Consider the following 18,107-nt stretch of genomic DNA (forward strand, 5'->3'; position numbering starts at 1 on the left):
TTAAAATTGTAATTGGGCCAAAGCTCAAAGAGCAAAAAAATTTTCTTAAATAGAGAGAATGTTTGTAATATTTATAATACTATAAAGTCATTGCTTTTAAAGACTACCAAAAAAATAACCGAACGTCTTAACAAATTGGGATTTGAGCAAATTAGTTGTCTGAATTGGAACTCGACATTTAAAATTTAAATACTTTGGCCAGAGTTCAGCCGAATATATATTTAACTCTTATTAATAAAAATGTTTTTAGCAATAAAAACATGATATGATGTGTATTTTTAAATAACCCAACCATTCGTCTTTTTTGAAAGAAATACAAAAGCGTTACCTATATTATAATAGTCATTAATCCTAAAAATAGTCATCTCTTTTGAATTGATTTGGACTCAATTTTGAATACGAGCAAATAACTTTCTTAAAACGGTGATATTATAATTAGTCCCACAAACAACGCATATTATTAGCGAGTTTTTAAAAATAAAAAAAAAGAACACAGATTATGTGATTTGAGCTGTAAAAATGATAAGTTTGATATATTTCCAAATAACAATGGGGTATTTACAGTGATTATTTTTTTCTTTATTAAGAAAAAATTAATTGACATTTAATTTTTCGATTCTGATGTTTTATTTCACATTTACACGCGCGAAGCTAGAGTCTAAGCTTCTTAATAAGCATATTCAAAAATTTTTAAAGAAAACGTAATACTCCTTCTTTAGAAAGAATGAAGGAAATACCATTTTTTATGTAAAATATAAACAATGAAATGAGGAAATTAAAGATGCTCATAACATTAGTTAACTGTAGAATTTCAATGTATAAATAAATCCATTATACCCATTTAATTCTACAAAATCTATCAACTTCAATCAATCAAGTTTTTTTAACTAAATTCACTTATCTTCTTAATTCTAACTTTTGCCGCTCGTTAATTACTATTTGTTTCTATTATGCGATCTTTCAGTCAATATTTTATTTTGTTGCTTATTACTCTTGTTGGAGTAATTAAGGCGGACTCTCCTACTTTTACTCTTTATTTAAATGCTACCGGTACTAAGCTTGATGGGTACAGTCTTTATCTTAGTGATGATGGAAGATTTTATATTTCTCAATCTTCAAAATCTATCACTGGTTATATTCGTGATGATACAAAATTTGTTGTTGAGGGTAATGTTACTGGTGATGGTCGCAACTTTTTGTCTACTCAAGCACTTTCAAGTGCTTGGAAAGAATGTTCTCCATGGACGGTCGTCGATGGTGTTTTGGAGCTTTATGGATTGTACAATTTCCATGTTTTCCCTGAAGGCTCCGTTGACGATTTATATGTTTTGGGAACCGGCAATGCTGTTGGAGGAGGCGTCGAGTATCGTACTTTAGTTACAATCAACCCTGTTTTGAGCGATGGTTCAGTCCTTCAAACTTGGCCTGAAACTTCATCTAGCTCTTCTGTTTCTTCTGTAGCTTCTACATCACAAGTATCTTCAACTCCTGCTACTACTGCTTCTTCTGTTAGTGTCAATTCAGTCGCCTCTTCTTCTATTGCCTCTTCCTCTGTTGCCTCTTCCTCTGTTGCCTCTTCCTCTGTTGCCTCTTCCTCTGTTGCCTCTTCCTCTGTTGCCTCTTCTTCTGTTGCCTCTTCTTCTGTTGCCTCAACTTCTGTTGCCTCAACTTCTGTTGCCTCAACTTCTGTTGCCTCAACTTCTGTTGCCTCAACTTCTGTTGCCTCAACTTCTGTTGCCTCAACTTCTGTTGCTGCTACATCTTCAGTTATTTCATCTGCAACCGTTTCTGTTGCAACTACCAAATCTTCAGTTTCACACAGTGCCTCTACTTCTTCTGTTCAAACATCTTCAACTTCTAATGCAACTCAAAGTTTGATTCCTACTAGTTCACTTGCTCAAGTGAATGGTGCTGCTCAACTTTCTGCTGCTGCTGCTGTTGTTTTCGTTTCTATTTTTGCAATGTTTTTTTAAACAGCGTATTTTTTTCAATTATATAAATTTTAATTATTTAGTAACTGTGATAATTTAAATTTTAATATTCTAGTTTGTTTAAACTTTACAAATAATAGAATTTTTTTTTTGACAAAGTAGTCTATTCAATTTTGCTTAAAATAAAGATAATCTTTTCAATTTACTATAAAAATTAATTAATTAGTATATTAAATAGCATAATATATATTTATTGGTTGCTCTCAAATTAAATAGTTGACCTCCTACGTATATAATTTTTATGAGTTGAAAATAAGTTACTTATGATTATTGCAATATTTGAAAGGTTAATTTATTTCTTGACTTTTGATTCGATTAAATATTAAAATGAAAACTGAAATCCACTTATTTAACTAAATTTGACAATTTTTATACTATAGAATAATTCGAAAGCAAATTCATTTTTATTGGCTATAGATAGTAGACACATCTACTTATAAGATATAACTGGTAAAAATCAATTGTATATTTATTTCATAGCAAGTTTTCATTATTTTATACCATAGTTTAAAGTAGAATCTAGCGAAAAAGGGTTTTTATAAAATTGTCATAATTTCAAAATTACTTTTTTTTTTTAAATATGGTATGAAAGATCTTTTAGAAGTTCAAAAACTTCATTTTGACAAGGTTCACTGAATGGTTGAAATTGACTAAATATCTATTGATGTGAGGGTAAAATGTAACTACTAAGTACAATCCTAATATTAACTATCATGCCAATTAAATAGATAACAATATAAAATCGTATTCAGTCATAAAAATCTGGTGTTTTTAAATTTTTATTCTTTGGAAGTGTAAAGCTGAAGTTTATTAAGTGACAAATACCTCAAAATTTCAAGCTGAATACGAATTTAAAAATGATGAAGTATTATCAACCCATTTAAAATTTGAATGTAAAAATAAGAAGTACGCATGGGTGAGTGAGATGCAACCTTTCTCTTTTAAGAAAATAATATGCTCATAAAATTATCGCCATAGGCCCAAGCATATTTTTGATAATTCTGAAAGGCCTTAGAATATTTCTTATATTTCTTATAAATAATTCGTACATTCTCACTTTTTAGTAATTTTTTTTGCTCTCCATACGTCACACTCATATAGTTTACCATGAAGTTTTATTCTTTTCTTCTCTCCCTTTTTCTTTCCGCCATCATTGGCGTTTTTGCTGATAACTCTCCCGACTTCACTTTAAGAGTTTATGCTCCGGATACTAAACTAGATGGTTTCAATTTGTTTCTAAAGGATGATGGCAAACTCTATATGTCTGCCACTGCTGATGTTTGCACAGCTCATATTTATGAGAATGGTACTTTGATTCTTGGAGGTCAAGTCGTCGGTGATGGTAGAAACTACTTGTCTACAGCTGCTTATTCTACTGCTTGGAAACCTGCATCCAACTGGACTGTTGTTGATGGATTTCTTGAGTTGTACAATGACACCTATTTTCACGCTATTCCTGAAGGAACTGTTGATGGTCTTTACGTTTTGGGTACTGGAAATGCTATTTCTTCTGGTGATGATATTACTGAAATTCAAATCATCCCTGTAGAACTGGAAACTAATTATATTATTCAGGAATGGCCAGTTGAAGCTGGTATCAATGCTTTGGGTTCTTCAGTTCTTTATACGCAGACGTTTTTTGCTTATATGACGGCCTCGTCTACTGTGGCATCTACTTTAGCCACAGTTGCCGCTAGTGTTTCTGCATCTGCTTCATCTACTTCATCCGCTTCTACAACTATTTCTTCTGGTGCCGCTGTTAATCTTAGTGTTCAAAGTAACGCTGGGCTTTTTGCTGGTCTCATGGGACTGCTGTTTGCTATGTTTTAAATAAAACATCTATTATAGAGACCACTTAGATATATATCTACTACATATAGTAAATATATTTAAATATGTTTAATACTTTGTAATTGCGATTATATAGCTAATTGAAAAATGTTATGTCTGATCAGATATCAAATGTTTTAAAAATTTCATTTATATTAAGAAAATTCCCAAATATCAAAATTTAAAGTTTTTCTGGTAAGTCAATTTTTGAAAAAAATTATTTATATGAAATAGTTATAACATAATACAGAATTAAATGTGACATCCTCTTAAATAACAAAATTAATTGAAAAATTTGTAAATTACGACGTACATTAAAATTTCAGATGGCTGCCTGTGTTAATTATAATTTGTTAATATTAATTAATAATAATTAATAATAATTATCGTCAAGGTTAAAAATCAAATTATATAGATACAAGCGTTTCTTTTTTTAAATACTTATTTCTTAAGAAGTCTCAGAGGTAATGTCTTCCCAATTTTTACTGGTGTTCTCAAATCGTAATTATTATTGATCATTATAATGATCACCAGTTAATAGTATATATACTAACTAATTAGTATTAAAATAAAATCACTATCGCACGCATTTTGATTGATTTTCTAATCAATATATTAATATGTTGAATTTTTTAGAAGTAATCTGATGTTAATTATTATTAATGATAAGACCCAAAATAAATTGAGTTTAAATTATTACCAGCTTGGTAACTCATTGGACAAAAATAATTAAAAAAAATCCCATTCTATTCTAATTTCGGATACAAATACTTCTTTAGAACATAACCTATCATTTACTTTGAATAAAATTTAGTATGTACTTATTTAATAGATACAATCAATTTTTTCGGACTATTCTTGGATAAAGTTAATTTTTTACCTTTTTTGATAATTAATGTAATAAATTTTGATGAATACCATGAATACACAGATTAATTTAATGATTTCAGTTGTATACCCGTTTTTTACAACCAATCACAATTTGCATTTAATTCTTTTTAAACAAAAGTCCTTCAAAAATTGCTCTTTAATAAAAAAACTATTTTTTTAATTAATTTACACAATAGAATTGTGCCAAGATATTATTCATATAAATCACATATATGAGTGGTATGTGAATATTTATTCTGGTTTCAATATCTTCAATTAAATTTCCATTAATTGTAATAATATCGTTAATATTTTACACTTAAAAGTGAAATAAAATAAAAAAAGCTCGTAAAAAAAGGAAAAGTCATAATAAGCTTATTTATACTATTTGGTGAAGACCGCCATGTTTTTTTAAGGGTGATTTCAAATTTATTTGCTCAGCCACATAATATGCTCATAATTATTTTCAACATATATTGGCAGACCAATGGTTTATGTATATATAAACAATTAAAGTTACTTCTTTTTTCCCATTTGTTCTCGTTGAAATTGTTTATTCGCAAATTCAGTCAAGATGTTCTTCAGATACATGCTGTTTCTGTTGACAGGTTTACTCTGCGTTAATGCTGGAAATTCTGCTGAGTTTACGCTGCAACTGGTAGCACCTGAATCAACAGATTTTGATAACTATAATCTTTATTTGAATGAATCTTTATTTTCTATTGATGATGTTACCACTACCATTACGGGTTATATTCACAATAATGGATCTTTATTTGTTAGTGGTTCGGTTGTAGGAGAAGGAAGAGGTTATTTGACAACTTCACCTCAATCAAAAACGTGGAAAGTGACGTCTCCGTGGACAATTTCCCAAGGACTTTTAAAATTAAATGGGAACTCGACCTTTTATGCTGTTCCTGACACTTCAACTGGCATATATATGCTTAGTGCTGATGAGGAGTCAACCAACAAAGGTATTACTTTAGTCAACATTAAACCGACTTTAAGTAATGGAAAAATTCTTCAAACTTGGCCCAAATCTGGTATTAGTCATGGTCATCTTGCCGCGGCCATTGTGGTCCCTATTATAGTGGTAATACTAGTTGTTGTTGGTGTTTTTTCATGGTTGCGACTTCGAAAACAAGCAATTTCTTCTAATAATATACATATGAACAATTATTCTAATAACAAAGCAGAAAGTGTATGAATGAATTGGCTAAGGTGTGAGCTTATGAAATTCTATATAAGAATTAAAAGTTGCAAGCTCTTATTGGTATATATTATGTTACGTCAAGCTTCATCGATTCATATTATAATAAAAATTAAATTGATTGTATAGTAATAGTATAGTTCCATTTTTTTCTCAAAAGAATCAGTAAGATTTTAGAAAAATTTACCATAATAAAAATAAGAGAAAAATCAAAAACATCATTCAAAATTATGGAGTAGCAGTAATCAAGCCATTACATTTTTTCATATTGAAAATTGCTGGTGTGTTTATATTTATTTAAGGGGTGAAGAACTCTATAGCATTGCGATGAATGATATCAGAATCACTGCTATCCTTTTAATTGTCTAAATATGGTAACTTGTCCTCTTAAGGGTGAATCGATACACTATCAATGGTTTCGATTAGTACGCCGCAGGTAGCCCATAGAATGACTCTTGATGCCAAAATACATCGAACAAGAAGAAACAGTCAGTGGGTCACAAACCTATCTGATTCATAGGCTAATAGATTTTTTCAGTTGCTTTTGACAAGGATACAACCTGCAATCACATACAAAATAATTCTTCTAAATAAAATAGTATGTTTTCCTGTTTTCCAGGGTACTCTAGATGTTCATTTAAGTTATGAACTGTATTACAGTTCTTAACGAAATGGGAGTTGTATCTGCAATCGAATTAAGTGTCTTTAGGACAGCCATACAAATGTTTTTTCAATTATAATGTAATCACACCAATGAGCCCTTTTACCCCCAATTAATGATATTGCTTTCTCTTATTGTTGGCGCTGATGTTATTTATCTTAAATTAAAATACACTAATGAACAATTAATTAATTAATTGTTCATTAGTTTGTTGTCCCAAATATATCTATGAGACAGATAAAGGGCTACAGTCTACATCAGTTTTATGTATTTTCACCATTCTTTGGAGCTTTTTGAAAGACTCGAGATATTCACTCAATGAGTAATAATTATTATTTATAGTCGTTTCATGTGCTGAACGTTCCCATGAAAATTTCTTATAAGCAATTCCAATAATTATTGGGAAAATGGATAAAAGATATACAAATATATGTTGATTTTGTAAGTGGTACTTTACAATACAAAAATAAATTAATAGCAAGCCAAATTATCTTTTTTTTATTCAAGGGTTAAGCCAAATTATCATCATGGATATTAAAACAAATTTTTTTTAAAAGGAAAAATCGGGGAGTAATCAATTTATCCTAAAGTTAAGATTTATTTCTTAAACTTGAACACATTGCGCGAGGTGGGTAGTTGTCTAAATACACTTTTCTTAAAAATATCGTTTAAAAAATTGTAAATGAGGTTCTTATTTTTCAAAATTAAAATATGAATTTATATCTATTACTTGTCGTGCTTGAAGACATTTAATAAAACTAAAGATCTGTTAATTATATCACTGTTAAAAAACAAAACGTAGGAAAAATCCAAATTTCCCATATATAGTAAATTTTAATGTTGCATAAAAAATGGATTTGAGCCGCACATATAATATCTTGAGCTCTTATTTGGGTCAAAAAAACTTTAAATTTAAGGAATATGATTGGCTTATTTACTGAAATCTTGACAAAAAGGGAAATATTTCTATCACGATGTTTTAATTTTTAACTTAAATAAGTTGTCGTGATTTTTACTTCAATATAAGATAAAATATTAGCTAGCCCAAACTATGTCGTTTTTATTAATATAAATTGAATTATTATTTAAATCAGTTTGAAGTATTTTCCATCAAATAAAAATTTTAGAAAAAATTAAATTGAAATATAGACATGGTAAAATTAAGCCAAATTGGTTTTAATTTTTTTTTGATGTAAGTATCAATAACACAATATTAATAACAATATTTTTGATTCTTAATTCCTTAAATTTAAATAAAACTAAAATGCTTTCTAAAGAAGATTTTTTTTGAGTTGAATTGTGTTAGTTTAGGGATCTCAAAAAAAGAAAGACTAATAATTGATAATAATGAATACGCGAAAAAAATAATAGGTAGGATAGGCGCACCGTAGGATAAAAGAGCAAATTAGTATCTAAATAAGGGGAGATGCAATTTATTAGGTACAATGGATTACTGTTTTAAGAAGAAAAATAAAAATTATAAATTTACTCATTTGAAATATGTATATTTCACATAGATGAGGATTGAAAAAAATACGAAATGACATTAAAATGAGCTAACAACAATTCCCTTCTGAATTTTAAAAATCTTATATATAAATTGAATAGACCAAAAAATGTGAAACCTATTGTTATTTATTATCGACAGATCATTTGTTGCAAAAATATATCCTTCGTTTTAAAATACGTTAAAATAACAACTTATTCAATGGAATAATTGTAATGAAATATACAGACTAATATTTATTAATAATAAAATAATTTTGACAACACAATGAAAATATTGACACAATTAATTTGGATAGTTTTATTTGCTATAGTGAATTTGGTTAAGGCTGATTCCTCTTTGTTTACACTACAGCTAAATGCAACTGGAACTAAGCTCGAAGGTTATAGCCTATATTTAAGTGATGATGGTAGATTTTATATCTCTCAAGATGAAAAAACAATAACAGGTTATATTCGTGATGATGAAAAATTTGTGGTAGAAGGAAATGTTACTGGTGATGGTCGCAACTTTTTGTCGACTCAAGCGCTTTCAAGTGCTTGGAAAGAATGCTCCCCTTGGACCATTGTTGATGGTGTTTTAGAACTTTATGGTTTGTACAATTTCCATGTTTTCCCTGAAGGTAGTGTTGATGATTTATATGTTTTGGGAACTGGGAAGGCTCAAGGTGGAGGAGTTGAATACCGAACACTAGTTACAATTAATCCAGTATTGAGTGATGGATCGGTTCTTCAAACATGGCCACCTGTTGAGTCGTCATCCGAAGTTTATTCTAGTGTTGCATCATCTGTTTCTTCTGAAGTTTCTTCTGAGGTTTCTTCTGAAGTTTCTTCTGAGGTTTCTTCTGAGGTTTCTTCTGAGGTTTCTTCTGAGGTTTCTTCTGTGGTTTTTTCTGAGGTTTCATCTGAGGTTTCTTCTGATATTTCTTCTCAAGTCTCAACTACTTCACCTCTTGTCTCTGATTCAATCTCCGAATCTGTTTCCGAGGTTTCTTCTGCAACGCCCTCTGAATCTGTTTCTGGTTCTGATATATTCACTCTCTACTTGAATGCTACTGGCACTAAACTTGAAGGTTACAGTCTTTACCTTAGTGATGATGGCAGATTTTATATTTCCAAGATTGACAAAACTATTACTGGTTATATTCGTGATGATCAAAAGTTGGTTGTTGAAGGAAATGTTACTGGTGATGGTCGCAACTTTTTGTCGACTCAAGCGCTTTCAAGTGCTTGGAAAGAATGCTCCCCTTGGACCATTGTTGATGGTGTTTTAGAACTTTATGGTTTGTACAATTTCCATGTTTTCCCTGAAGGTAGTGTTGATGATTTATATGTTTTGGGAACTGGGAAGGCTCAAGGTGGAGGAGTTGAATACCGAACACTAGTTACAATTAATCCAGTATTGAGTGATGGATCGGTTCTTCAAACATGGCCACCTGTTGAGTCGTCATCCGAAGTTTATTCTAGTGTTGCATCATCTGTTTCTTCTGAAGTTTCTTCTGAAGTTTCTTCTGAAGTTTCTTCTGAAGTTTCATCTAAGGTTTCTTCTGAGGTTTCTTCTGAGGTTTCTTCTGAGGTTTCTTCTGTGGTTTCTTCTGAGGTTTCTTCTAAGGTTTCTTCTGAGGTTTCTTCTGAGGTTTCTTCTGAGGTTTCTTCTGAGGTTTCTTCTGTGGTTTCATCTGAGGTTTCTTCTGATATTTCTTCTCAAGTCTCAACTACTTCACCTCTTGTCTCTGATTCAATCTCCGAATCTGTTTCCGAGGTTTCTTCTGCAACGCCCTCTGAATCTGTTTCTGGTTCTGATATATTCACTCTCTACTTGAATGCTACTGGCACTAAACTTGAAGGTTACAGTCTTTACCTTAGTGATGATGGCAGATTTTATATTTCCAAGGTTGACAAAACTATTACTGGTTATATTCGTGATGATCAAAAGTTGGTTGTTGAAGGAAATGTTACTGGTGATGGTCGCAACTTTTTGTCGACTCAAGCGCTTTCAAGTGCTTGGAAAGAATGCTCCCCTTGGACCATTGTTGATGGTGTTTTAGAACTTTATGGTTTGTACAATTTCCATGTTTTCCCTGAAGGTAGTGTTGATGATTTATATGTTTTGGGAACTGGGAAGGCTCAAGGTGGAGGAGTTGAATACCGAACACTAGTTACAATTAATCCAGTATTGAGTGATGGATCGGTTCTTCAAACATGGCCACCTGTTGAGTCGTCATCCGAAGTTTATTCTAGTGTTGCATCATCTGTTTCTTCTGAAGTTTCTTCTGAAGTTTCTTCTAAGGTTTCTTCTGAGGTTTCTTCTGAGGTTTCTTCTGTGGTTTCTTCTGAGAATTCTTCTAAGGTTTCTTCTGAGGTTTCTTCTGAGGTTTCTTCTGAGGTTTCTTCTGAGGTTTCTTCTGTGGTTTCTTCTGAGGTTTCTTCTGTGGTTTCTTCTGAGGTTTCTTCTGTGGTTTCTTCTGAGGTTTCATCTGAGGTTTCTTCTGATATTTCTTCTCAAGTCTCAACTACTTCACCTCTTGTCTCTGATTCAATCTCCGAATCTGTTTCCGAGGTTTCTTCTGCAACGCCCTCTGAATCTGTTTCTGGTTCTGATATATTCACTCTCTACTTGAATGCTACTGGCACTAAACTTGAAGGTTACAGTCTTTACCTTAGTGATGATGGCAGATTTTATATTTCCAAGGTTGACAAAACTATTACTGGTTATATTCGTGATGATCAAAAGTTGGTTGTTGAAGGAAATGTTACTGGTGATGGTCGCAACTTTTTGTCGACTCAAGCGCTTTCAAGTGCTTGGAAAGAATGCTCCCCTTGGACCATTGTTGATGGTGTTTTAGAACTTTATGGTTTGTACAATTTCCATGTTTTCCCTGAAGGTAGTGTTGATGATTTATATGTTTTGGGAACTGGGAAGGCTCAAGGTGGAGGAGTTGAATACCGAACACTAGTTACAATTAATCCAGTATTGAGTGATGGATCGGTTCTTCAAACATGGCCACCTGTTGAGTCGTCATCCGAAGTTTATTCTAGTGTTGCATCATCTGTTTCTTCTGAAGTTTCTTCTGAAGTTTCTTCTAAGGTTTCTTCTGAGGTTTCTTCTGAGGTTTCTTCTGAGGTTTCTTCTGAGGTTTCTTCTGTGGTTTCTTCTGAGGTTTCTTCTGAGGTTTCTTCTGATGTTTCTTCTGAGGTTTCTTCTGAGGTTTCTTCTGTGGTTTCTTCTGAGGTTTCTTCTGTGGTTTCTTCTGAGGTTTCATCTGAGGTTTCTTCTGATATTTCTTCTCAAGTCTCAACTACTTCACCTCTTGTCTCTGATTCAATCTCCGAATCTGTTTCCGAGGTTTCTTCTGCAACGCCCTCTGAATCTGTTTCTGGTTCTGATATATTCACTCTCTACTTGAATGCTACTGGCACTAAACTTGAAGGTTACAGTCTTTACCTTAGTGATGATGGCAGATTTTATATTTCCAAGGTTGACAAAACTATTACTGGTTATATTCGTGATGATCAAAAGTTGGTTGTTGAAGGAAATGTTACTGGTGATGGTCGCAACTTTTTGTCGACTCAAGCGCTTTCAAGTGCTTGGAAAGAATGCTCCCCTTGGACCATTGTTGATGGTGTTTTAGAACTTTATGGTTTGTACAATTTCCATGTTTTCCCTGAAGGTAGTGTTGATGATTTATATGTTTTGGGAACTGGGAAGGCTCAAGGTGGAGGAGTTGAATACCGAACACTAGTTACAATTAATCCAGTATTGAGTGATGGATCGGTTCTTCAAACATGGCCACCTGTTGAGTCGTCATCCGAAGTTTATTCTAGTGTTGCATCATCTGTTTCTTCTGAAGTTTCTTCTGAGGTTTCTTCTGAAGTTTCTTCTAAGGTTTCTTCTGAGGTTTCTTCTGATGTTTCTTCTGTGGTTTCTTCTAAGGTTTCTTCTGAGGTTTCTTCTGAGGTTTCTTCTGATGTTTCTTCTGAGGTTTCTTCTGAGGTTTCTTCTGTGGTTTCTTCTGAGGTTTCTTCTGTGGTTTCTTCTGAGGTTTCATCTGAGGTTTCTTCTGATATTTCTTCTCAAGTCTCAACTACTTCACCTCTTGTCTCTGATTCAATCTCCGAATCTGTTTCCGAGGTTTCTTCTGCAACGCCCTCTGAATCTGTTTCTGGTTCTGATATATTCACTCTCTACTTGAATGCTACTGGCACTAAACTTGAAGGTTACAGTCTTTACCTTAGTGATGATGGCAGATTTTATATTTCCAAGGTTGACAAAACTATTACTGGTTATATTCGTGATGATCAAAAGTTGGTTGTTGAAGGAAATGTTACTGGTGATGGTCGCAACTTTTTGTCGACTCAAGCGCTTTCAAGTGCTTGGAAAGAATGCTCCCCTTGGACCATTGTTGATGGTGTTTTAGAACTTTATGGTTTGTACAATTTCCATGTTTTCCCTGAAGGTAGTGTTGATGATTTATATGTTTTGGGAACTGGGAAGGCTCAAGGTGGAGGAGTTGAATACCGAACACTAGTTACAATTAATCCAGTATTGAGTGATGGATCGGTTCTTCAAACATGGCCACCTGTTGAGTCGTCATCCGAAGTTTATTCTAGTGTTGCATCATCTGTTTCTTCTGAAGTTTCATCTAAGGTTTCTTCTGAGGTTTCTTCTGAGGTTTCTTCTGAGGTTTCTTCTGTGGTTTCTTCTGAGAATTCTTCTAAGGTTTCTTCTGAGGTTTCTTCTGATATTTCTTCTCAAGTCTCAACTACTTCACCTCTTGTCTCTGATTCAATCTCCGAATCTGTTTCCGAGGTTTCTTCTGCAACACCCTCTGAATCTGTTTCTGGTTCTGATATATTCACTCTCTACTTGAATGCTACTGACACTAAACTTGAAGGTTACAGTCTTTACCTTAGTGATGATGGCAGATTTTATATTTCCAAGGTTGACAAAACTATTACTGGTTATATTCGTGATGATCAAAAGTTGGTTGTTGAAGGAAATGTTACTGGTGATGGTCGCAACTTTTTGTCGACTCAAGCGCTTTCAAGTGCTTGGAAAGAATGCTCCCCTTGGACCATTGTTGATGGTGTTTTAGAACTTTATGGTTTGTACAATTTCCATGTTTTCCCTGAAGGTAGTGTTGATGATTTATATGTTTTGGGAACTGGGAAGGCTCAAGGTGGAGGAGTTGAATACCGAACACTAGTTACAATTAATCCAGTATTGAGTGATGGATCGGTTCTTCAAACATGGCCACCTGTTGAGTCGTCATCCGAAGTTTATTCTAGTGTTGCATCATCTGTTTCTTCTGAAGTTTCTTCTGAAGTTTCTTCTAAGGTTTCTTCTGAGGTTTCTTCTGAGGTTTCTTCTGAGGTTTCTTCTGTGGTTTCTTCTGAGGTTTCATCTGAGGTTTCTTCTGATATTTCTTCTCAAGTCTCAACTACTTCACCTCTTGTCTCTGATTCAATCTCCGAATCTGTTTCCGAGGTTTCTTCTGCAACACCCTCTGAATCTGTTTCTGGTTCTGATATATTCACTCTCTACTTGAATGCTACTGGCACTAAACTTGAAGGTTACAGTCTTTACCTTAGTGATGATGGCAGATTTTATATTTCCAAGGTTGACAAAACTATTACTGGTTATATTCGTGATGATCAAAAGTTGGTTGTTGAAGGAAATGTTACTGGTGATGGTCGCAACTTTTTGTCGACTCAAGCGCTTTCAAGTGCTTGGAAAGAATGCTCCCCTTGGACCATTGTTGATGGTGTTTTAGAACTTTATGGTTTGTACAATTTCCATGTTTTCCCTGAAGGTAGTGTTGATGATTTATATGTTTTGGGAACTGGGAAGGCTCAAGGTGGAGGAGTTGAATACCGAACACTAGTTACAATTAATCCAGTATTGAGTGATGGATCGGTTCTTCAAACATGGCCACCTGTTGAGTCGTCATCCGAAGTTTATTCTAGTGTTGCATCATCTGTTTCTTCTGAAGTTTCTTCTCGGGTTTCGTCTGATGCTTTTTACTCTCATACTACCTCTGTCTTTACTGAGTCATCAGAATCTCTTCCTGACTCTACCTTTTCTATTCCTACAGATCGATCATATTTACCATCCAGTTTTGATAGTTCTGACTTTTTGACTGAACATTCTGATTTTCAATCTACATATACTGAGTTATCTTTTAGTCAATTATCGGATTCTATTATTTCGTCCCAAACTTTTGATTCCGAAACTATTAGTCAGCCGTCTACTATTTTACCTTTATCTTCATCAACCTCTCTTTCTCAATTTGAATCTTTTGAAATTTCTTCTGAAGTTCCATCCACAGCTACCAATACTCCTACTAGTTCTCAAGCAACCTATAGTAGCTCGTTCGATTCCTTCATTAACGATATTATTAATTCCATTTTAGCAGCTCTTGATGACAGTAACAAATATGAATTATTTTCTTCTTTGATTAATTCCATAGTCTCTCTTTTTGTTTCTGCTCTTGGTTCTGCTCTTAACACTCTTTTCCTTTTCCTATTTGGTTCTAGGTCTCTTCTTAAACGTGATGCTTCTTCTGCCGCTATTGAAGTTTTTCAGCAACTTATTCTATCTTTTTCCACCTGGTTTAATACTTCTGAATATGAACAATTTCTATCCCTTATTGCTGAAATCCATAACTTTGCAGAACCTTCATTGGTTGAGTCTTATGTTAGAATTGCCACTATTTCAACATTTTCCTCTGCGGAATCTATAATTTCTAATTTAGTTGATCAGGATTTAAATTTCTCCGATGTTTCATCTACATTTTACAAGCAGTTTGATCAATTAATTACTGATATATCAGCTGCTCTTTATCAAAATACCCAATCTAACTCTGGTAAATCATCATCTTCCTTTATTAACGATGTTACTCTTTCTACTCAAAGTAACCATTCTAACACTAGTAAATTATCGTCTTCTTTTATTAACGATGTTATGGTTTCTACTCAAAATATCTACACTTCTTCTCCTTCAACTTCTAGCTTTGATGATTTCTTTACAAGTTCAATTTCTTCTGATGGATATTCAATTGAGCCCCTATCTACTAGCATTTCCATTGTTGAAACTCAAACTAAAAACGTCACCAAATACGCTACTACAACGCAAATTGACGGATCAGTTACTATCACAACAACCGTCCCTTGTGAAACATCGTTGGAAACAGTTATTATCAGTCCAGAATCCACTATTACTCTTACCGAACCATGTCCTAAATGTATCGCTACTACAATTACCTCTGATCAAGTAGTGACATTAACATTGACTAATTCGAATGATCAAGTAGTTACTGTCACGTCTACAGAAGTGATTTCACTAATTGTTGAAGTTACTACTGCTGAATCTGTTTACACAGTTGTCACAACAACTCTATCTGATAAACCAGATAATGATTTTACTGTTACAGAAGTTTGCAGCAAGTGTAAAACTTCTGAAGTTGTCGAGTCCGGGGTTACTACTTATACAACATTATCTAATGATAGGATTGTAACTATCACCGAGCCTTGTGAAACTACATATATCATTGTTGAATCAGTTATTACATCTGGTGGGTCTAGTGGACTTACGACGTCAACTATTTCTAGTATTTCCAGTAATACCAACAGTTATTCAGCAACGAGATCAGCTCCGACCGAAATTGGCACTGCACTCTCCACTTCATCATCATTAGGAATTATTTTTAGCGTCTCAGCTCCAATTGAAACTTTGCCTCTAGTTGTTGAGTCTGTTACGACTTCCTCTGCCCTTAATGAAGAGAATTTGGTCACTTCTAGTAGTTTAGATTCTTTACAAAGTCTAAAGACTACTGTTGTAGTTGAATCATGGTATTCCACCTATACTACAATCCATAGTGACAAAATTGTGACTATTACGGAGCCCTGTGAAACTACATACACCATTGTTGAATCTGTCTTTTTGTCTCCAGCTTCTAGTGCTTTTACCACATCGACAATTTCAGCCTTTTCTGACAGTTATTCAGAATTGAATTCAGATATAACTGACACTGCTCCTACTGTATTCCCTTCATCATCATTTGGTACTGTTTCCACTCTTTCAACACCGATTGAATTATCAACCCAACTGGTTGAATCTGTTTCAAATTTTGTTGCTACCAGTGAAAACGTTTCAGTTACACTTGCAAGTCTTGTTACTTCAAAGTATGTAAAACCCTCTGTTATTGTCGAATCAGGTGTGACAACCTATTCAACAATATTGAGTGGAAGCACTGTGACCATTACTGAGCCTTGTGAAACTACTTATATCATTGATGAATCAGGCCTTTTACCTGTTACCTCAAGTTTTTATAGCTCTTCCATTAGTTCCAAGAGTTTCTCAACGTTGGAACTTCTTCACTCGGAAAAACACTCTTTTATTTCTAATTCAGAATTAGTTATTAGTTCCGCTATTCAAACTTCTGAAGTCGACAGCTCCTTGCAAAACTCATTAAAAACGAGTAACCTGGTCATTACGTCGTCACATTCTTCTAGTTCTAATCTTCCAACACCAACTTATGATTATTCCTCGATAATTACCAATTCCAATTCATTTACCACTACTGCTACTAATTCAGCTTCCCCAGGATTTAATTCGGAGACTATATTTTCATCTTCAATTGATAATGCCTCTCAAGTAACGCATTCATCTCTGGAATCCACAAATAATTCGATTAGTAGTACCATGCCTATTCAAGTCAACTATGGTAACTCATTATCTTTCAATAAAGTTATGATGTTAGTTGCATTGACTTTAGTTTTAGTTTTATAAAATATTTAATTCTTTCTATTTTTTAAGTTTTAAAACCAATAAAGATTAGTTAATATATTAAAAAAAATTTAAATATTTACAATAGTTTTCATAGAAAAAAAGGAAATAAATTTAATTGAACAGTTTAAAAATTAAACACAATTGAAAATGTATAAGCGAATAGAAAGTTACTTCGAAGTAAACTGAATTCAGTTTATTATAACTTAAATGGAGAGATAATCTGGAAGTAATAAAGAAGTAAAAAACATTGTGGAGAATAGTTTGAACAATCAGTAGAATAAACTTATAAGTTGTTTCTTACCTAAATAAAATCTTTTTAATTAAAACGATTTTATTTAGGTATAAAGAATGAGTTAGTAGTAGGTAGTAAAAAATGGAAAATTATTATTAGTGCTGAAAAAATAATATGATAGGAGCATAACGAAAAAATTCAAATAATACTCATCCTCAAATTTTTACTAGTTGAGTTCAATTTTAGCAATTGGGTATTATAAACAAGGCTAGTCAAAAGTGATGAAAAGCACAGTCGTAACATTTGTAACGAGTTGATACTTGGCTAGAAATTATAGTATCTGATTTGAGCGGTTAGCAGTTAATTAAATTTTAACTTCCCAAGCATTAGAAAAATCTGAGAGGTTAGCAACAAAAAAAATGTATATTTCGGAGAGTTTTGCAGTTGGCCAGTTGCATTTGTTATTAAAAAGAAAAGTCTTCAAAAGTAAAAAATTTTTTTCTGTGGTGTTTCTTGAACATTAAAGATTGTGAGAAAAGGGAAAAACTTTCGGTGCTAGCTAACTTGAAAGACAAGATAGGACTATAGCCATGAGTCTGCAACTCGTTATTCTATACTAAAACTTACAACACATTGAAAATAATTATTGATAAATAAGCGAATAAACTCGACAGATAAGCTAATAGAAGAAAGAATATGGTTTTTAAACGCTACTGCATAAATTAAATGAAAAGGGGGAAAAAGGGGGATCAAAGGGGGAAAGGGGGGCAAAGGGGGACAAAAGGGGGGGGGAACAAAGGGGGCAAAAAAGGGGGAAAAAGGGGACAAAGGGGGATAAAGGGGGGAAAAAGGGGAGACAAAGGGGAACAAAAGGGGGGACAAAGGGGGACAAAAAGGGGGCAAAGGGGGGACAAAGGGACAAAGGGGGGACAAAAGGGGGACAAAGGGGGGAAAAAAAGGGACAAAGGGGGGACAAAAGGGGGGGACAAAGGGGGCAAAAGGGGAGACAAAGGGGG

General features: G+C 33.4%; 4 protein-coding genes across 4 annotated transcripts; all 4 read left to right on the forward strand.

Moving 5' to 3' along the window:
- Window positions 1–950: 950 nt before the first annotated feature.
- SAPINGB_P005655 (uncharacterized protein) lies at window positions 951–1,973 on the forward strand (the record flags this gene model as incomplete). Its single annotated transcript, XM_032000369.1, has 1 exon — window positions 951–1,973. The coding sequence occupies one exon, from the start codon at window positions 951–953 to the stop codon at window positions 1,971–1,973; it is 1,023 nt and encodes a 340-aa protein (XP_031856260.1).
- A 1,125-nt stretch (window positions 1,974–3,098) lies between these two features.
- SAPINGB_P005656 (uncharacterized protein) lies at window positions 3,099–3,821 on the forward strand (the record flags this gene model as incomplete). Its single annotated transcript, XM_032000370.1, has 1 exon — window positions 3,099–3,821. One exon carries the CDS (start codon window positions 3,099–3,101, stop codon window positions 3,819–3,821), a length of 723 nt encoding a protein of 240 aa, XP_031856261.1.
- A 1,444-nt stretch (window positions 3,822–5,265) lies between these two features.
- On the forward strand, window positions 5,266–5,898 carry SAPINGB_P005657 (uncharacterized protein; the record flags this gene model as incomplete). Its single annotated transcript, XM_032000371.1, has 1 exon — window positions 5,266–5,898. The coding sequence occupies one exon, from the start codon at window positions 5,266–5,268 to the stop codon at window positions 5,896–5,898; it is 633 nt and encodes a 210-aa protein (XP_031856262.1).
- Window positions 5,899–8,336: 2,438 nt separating this feature from the next.
- SAPINGB_P005658 (uncharacterized protein) lies at window positions 8,337–16,859 on the forward strand (the record flags this gene model as incomplete). Its single annotated transcript, XM_032000372.1, has 1 exon — window positions 8,337–16,859. The coding sequence occupies one exon, from the start codon at window positions 8,337–8,339 to the stop codon at window positions 16,857–16,859; it is 8,523 nt and encodes a 2,840-aa protein (XP_031856263.1).
- Window positions 16,860–18,107: the final 1,248 nt, after the last annotated feature.

Source organism: Magnusiomyces paraingens, assembly GCF_902498895.1.
Source record: "Magnusiomyces paraingens strain CBS 517.90 genome assembly, contig: contig4, whole genome shotgun sequence".
Classification (NCBI taxonomy): Eukaryota; Fungi; Ascomycota; class Dipodascomycetes; order Dipodascales; family Dipodascaceae; genus Magnusiomyces; species Magnusiomyces paraingens.